This window comes from Homarus americanus, unplaced genomic scaffold, assembly GCF_018991925.1.
Source record: "Homarus americanus isolate GMGI-L3 unplaced genomic scaffold, GMGI_Hamer_2.0 scaffold6317, whole genome shotgun sequence".
Classification (NCBI taxonomy): domain Eukaryota; kingdom Metazoa; phylum Arthropoda; class Malacostraca; order Decapoda; family Nephropidae; genus Homarus; species Homarus americanus.
The window spans coordinates 15,148,440-15,152,305 of NW_024730668.1; the positions used below are offsets into that span (position 1 = coordinate 15,148,440).

General features: G+C 46.9%; 1 protein-coding gene across 1 annotated transcript; it reads left to right on the plus strand.

Moving 5' to 3' along the window:
- The first annotated feature begins 739 nt into the window (after positions 1-739).
- Positions 740-1,201, plus strand: LOC121867095. The gene has a single exon (XM_042366851.1). It carries the CDS (start codon positions 740-742, stop codon positions 1,199-1,201), a length of 462 nt encoding a protein of 153 aa, XP_042222785.1.
- The last annotated feature ends 2,665 nt before the right edge of the window (positions 1,202-3,866 follow it).

Consider the following 3,866-nt stretch of genomic DNA (forward strand, 5'->3'; position numbering starts at 1 on the left):
TACAGACCAAACAGAGCCAACGTACAAAACAATGAGAATAGCATTTGATGAATACTTCAGTGAGAAAACAAACGAAGTATTTGAACGACACAAGTACCGGATGCTGGCGCAGGAGGTCGGGGAAAGTACACACAATTACGTAACCCGCGTATGTACACAAAGGACCAAGTGCATCGACCAGTTGACGGAGAAATTTACTTCACATAAAATGCGTCGTGCATACGTGAAGGAGACAGACAACAGTACAGAAAGCTCTACAAATCGCTTACACTTATGAATCAACTGAAGCGCAAGCTAGCCAGATGGAGCAAGGTGAAGAAGGCACCAATGTGGACAAGGTAAACACAAGATACAAACAACAACAGCAGCGGGACTGGGAAAGCAATCGAAGACAACAAAGTAAGGATATGCCACGCGACCCAAAACTGAACTGTCTCGGGTGTAATGGCACTGGCCATCGACATGGACAGAGACAATGTCCTGCATTTGGAAAAAATTGCAATTACTGTGTAATCGTCAACCACTTTGCCACCGCGTGCAGAAAAAAACATAACCGACAAGAGATGGTCAGACAACTGACGGAGGACAGTTCGACGGGTAACGACGACAATCACGTACACCAGGTGTCGTCCAAGAGCACAAAAGAATCTGACGATGGCCATACCTATGTGTTCAGAGTGACATCAGACGACACTGCAGAGGAAAAGGTGATGATACAGTAGAAGACGTACCAGTCGGAATGTTGATTGACTCAGGGGCAAACGTCAATCTAATTGACGAGAGCACATTCGACCACATCATCAAAATACGACCGAACATAGTACTCAAGGAAACGAATATCCAACCTAAAGCGTATGGAAACATTCCCATCCCCCTCCGAGGAGAGTTCTTTGCAACACTGACAAATGGATCGAAGGGAGTCGCACACAAAATCCTGGTAACAACAGCAAAACAGGGAGGGAATATTCTGAGCAAGCGAGCCAGCTTGGATCTTGGCCTTCTCAGTATCCACCAGAATAACCGGATTACGACCAGTGAGATGCCTTCATCAACCCGGAGGATACTGGAACTACATCTACCAGCGCTGAATGGACTGGGGAGAATGAGAAACTTCCAACTCAAGCTCGACATCGACCCAAATGTCAAACCCGTCGCACAGTCACCTCGGAGAGGACCATTTCACATTCGAGGTTGCCGTTGAACAGAAGATACAAGAAATGTTAGATAATGATATCATCGAGAGCGTGGAAGGCCCTACACCATGGGTGTCCCCATTGGTGACTGCTCCAAAACCAGATGGAGATATCAGGATATGCGCAGACCTCCGCATAGCAAACAAAGCGGTGAAACGCATACGCCATCCTATATCAACCGTGGAACAACAACTCAGCGAAATTAACGGGGCCACGAAATTCTACAAAATCGACCTAAACTCATACTATCATCAGATCGAGCTAACCCCCGAATCGAGAGACATAACAACATTCTCGTGCGACTCCGGTATCTAAAGGTACAAGGTGTTAGTCATGGGCATTGCATTAGTCGCGGAACAAGGGCAACGTCTGCTGCAACAGATTTTGCAAAAGTGTCCGAATTGTCGGAATGGAGCGGATGACATCCTGGTCTGGGGCAAGGATACGAGTGAACACAACAGTGCTCTGGAAAAAGTACTGCAAAAGTTGAAGGAGAACAACCTGACCATCTCCCAACACAAAAACGTGTTCCACATAGATGAAGTTGAAAACCATGGATTTATTGTATCCAAAGAGGGCATCAAATCGACAGATGAAAATATCGAAGCCGTGAAGAGGTTCAGACGGCCAGAAACGGTTCAGGAAGTCCGCAGCTTCCTAGGTCTGATCAACTACCTGACCAGGTTCATACCACGACTAGCGACATTGAGTGAACCTCTGAAAAACCTGACGAGAATGAACAGCAAGTGGACCTGGACAGAAAAAGAAGAGTGGTGCTTCAACAAACTGAAGGAGGCCGTCATGAAGAGTGAGGCACTCATGCACTTCAACCCTCAGCTACCAACCACACTAATTGTGGATGTTAGTCCGGTAGGACTATGCCAAAACCACCAAGGGGTACTCAAACCCATCAGTTATGCCTCCCGAACACTGACTCAGGTGGAAAAACGGTATTGTCAGCTGGAGAGGGAAGCCTTAGCCATAGTTTGGGCATGTGAAAAATTTCATCTATATCTTTACGGGAAAGAATTCACCATCATCACCGATCATCGAGTGCTAACGACCATCTTCAGCCCGAAAGGCAAACCATCAGCCCGTATACTCAGGTGGATCCTACGCATGCAACAGTAAGACTTCACGGTCCAACACATCAAAGGAAGTGACAATCCGCAGACATACTGTCTAGACAACCCCTGCCATTCGATGCTCAAATCTCTGAAGAAGAGAAACTGGCAGAGGGATTCATCAACTATGTGGTTGCCAAAGGGATCCCGAAAGCTATGACACTGTCCGAAATTCTTAAAGAATCAGGTGTAAGGGCGGAAACGATCTTCCAGCTGGTTACCGCTGCTAACTCGCTCGTTTGCTGGTGCGGACGCCACTTGGGGCGGTTGGACAGAGGTGAGAACGGCAGCGACTATCTGGGTCATAGGCAGATTCAACCCAGTCGCCATACAGTCACTATCTAGCTACCCAGCTGTTCGTCAAATTCTGGCTGTGATCTCATCATAGGTCCTGGACTTGTGGGCTGTGTCCCCAGACCTTCACCTATCGACTGTCAATTCTCTGGTCATCTACCACTACCATACCACGACCGTCAGTTCATCTCATTCCGTCTGTCCCCCGGTGTTCTGCCATTTCAAGATGTCGCTCGAGTGTGGAGTTTAATGGATGCTTCCCTACCCTGAGTGTGGATCACCGTGTTCCAGAACCTTACCCCAGAGCCACTGCCGTAGGAAATATCTGTTCATTGTTTGATTCTTTCAGTTGTTGACTCCCATTAATTGTTTGATTCTTTCAGTTGTTGACTCCCATTAATTGTTTGATTCTATTAATTGCTGACTCCAATTAATTGTTTGCTCCCTTTAATTGTTTGCTTCCATTAATTGTTTGACTCCATTAACTGTTGACTGCCTTAATTGTTTGACTCCCGTAATTGTTATTTGATGTTTGTTGAGTGGTGTCAGAGTTTTGTGTTATATTTTTATAGTAAAGAGATGTCAATCTCAAACGGTTGTTTGTTATTCCTCAGAAAACCATGGTCCTCGACTTTCCTTTATGAAGATCCTGATTAGCCTGGTAAGGGATTTCTATCCCCAAAGTCCCAGGCCTTTACATCAGGGAAGGATTCGACTATAAGATCCCTCGAAGACGCCATCGCCAAGAATGACTGGACGGATAAACTAACGGAGCCTTTCAAACACGTACGTGCAGAACTGACATCAAAACGGGGACTCGTGTTGAGGGGATCCCGGATCGTAATGCTCCAAACACTACAACGGCTCACGATGCAACTCGCACATGAGACACACCTGGGAATGGTCAAGACCAGGGCGCTACTCCGAGGCAAGGTATGGTGGCCAACTATCAACAAGGACGTGGAGAAGGCATTCAGACAATGCATCCCATGTGCAAGCCTCGACATCAGAAAACAAGCCAATTCGGTGAATATGTCTAAGATGAAGAGGCCGTGGGAGGTAATCCACGTGGACATATGTGGACCGTTCCCTAGTGGTGACTATGTGCTGGGAATCATCGATGCAAGATCCCGGTGGCCAGAAGCCTTTGTGGTCAAAACTATCAACACCGATACCGTTACGACCCTGATCGAAGGATGCATCACTACACACAGCATCCCAGGGGTTATCTTGTCAGATAACGGGCCACAGTTCA

What these genes read in the sequence shown, in the direction of transcription:
- LOC121867095 (XM_042366851.1), top strand. Translation starts at nt 740, where the DNA reads ATGTTGATTGACTCAGGGGCAAACGTCAATCTAATTGACGAGAGCACA.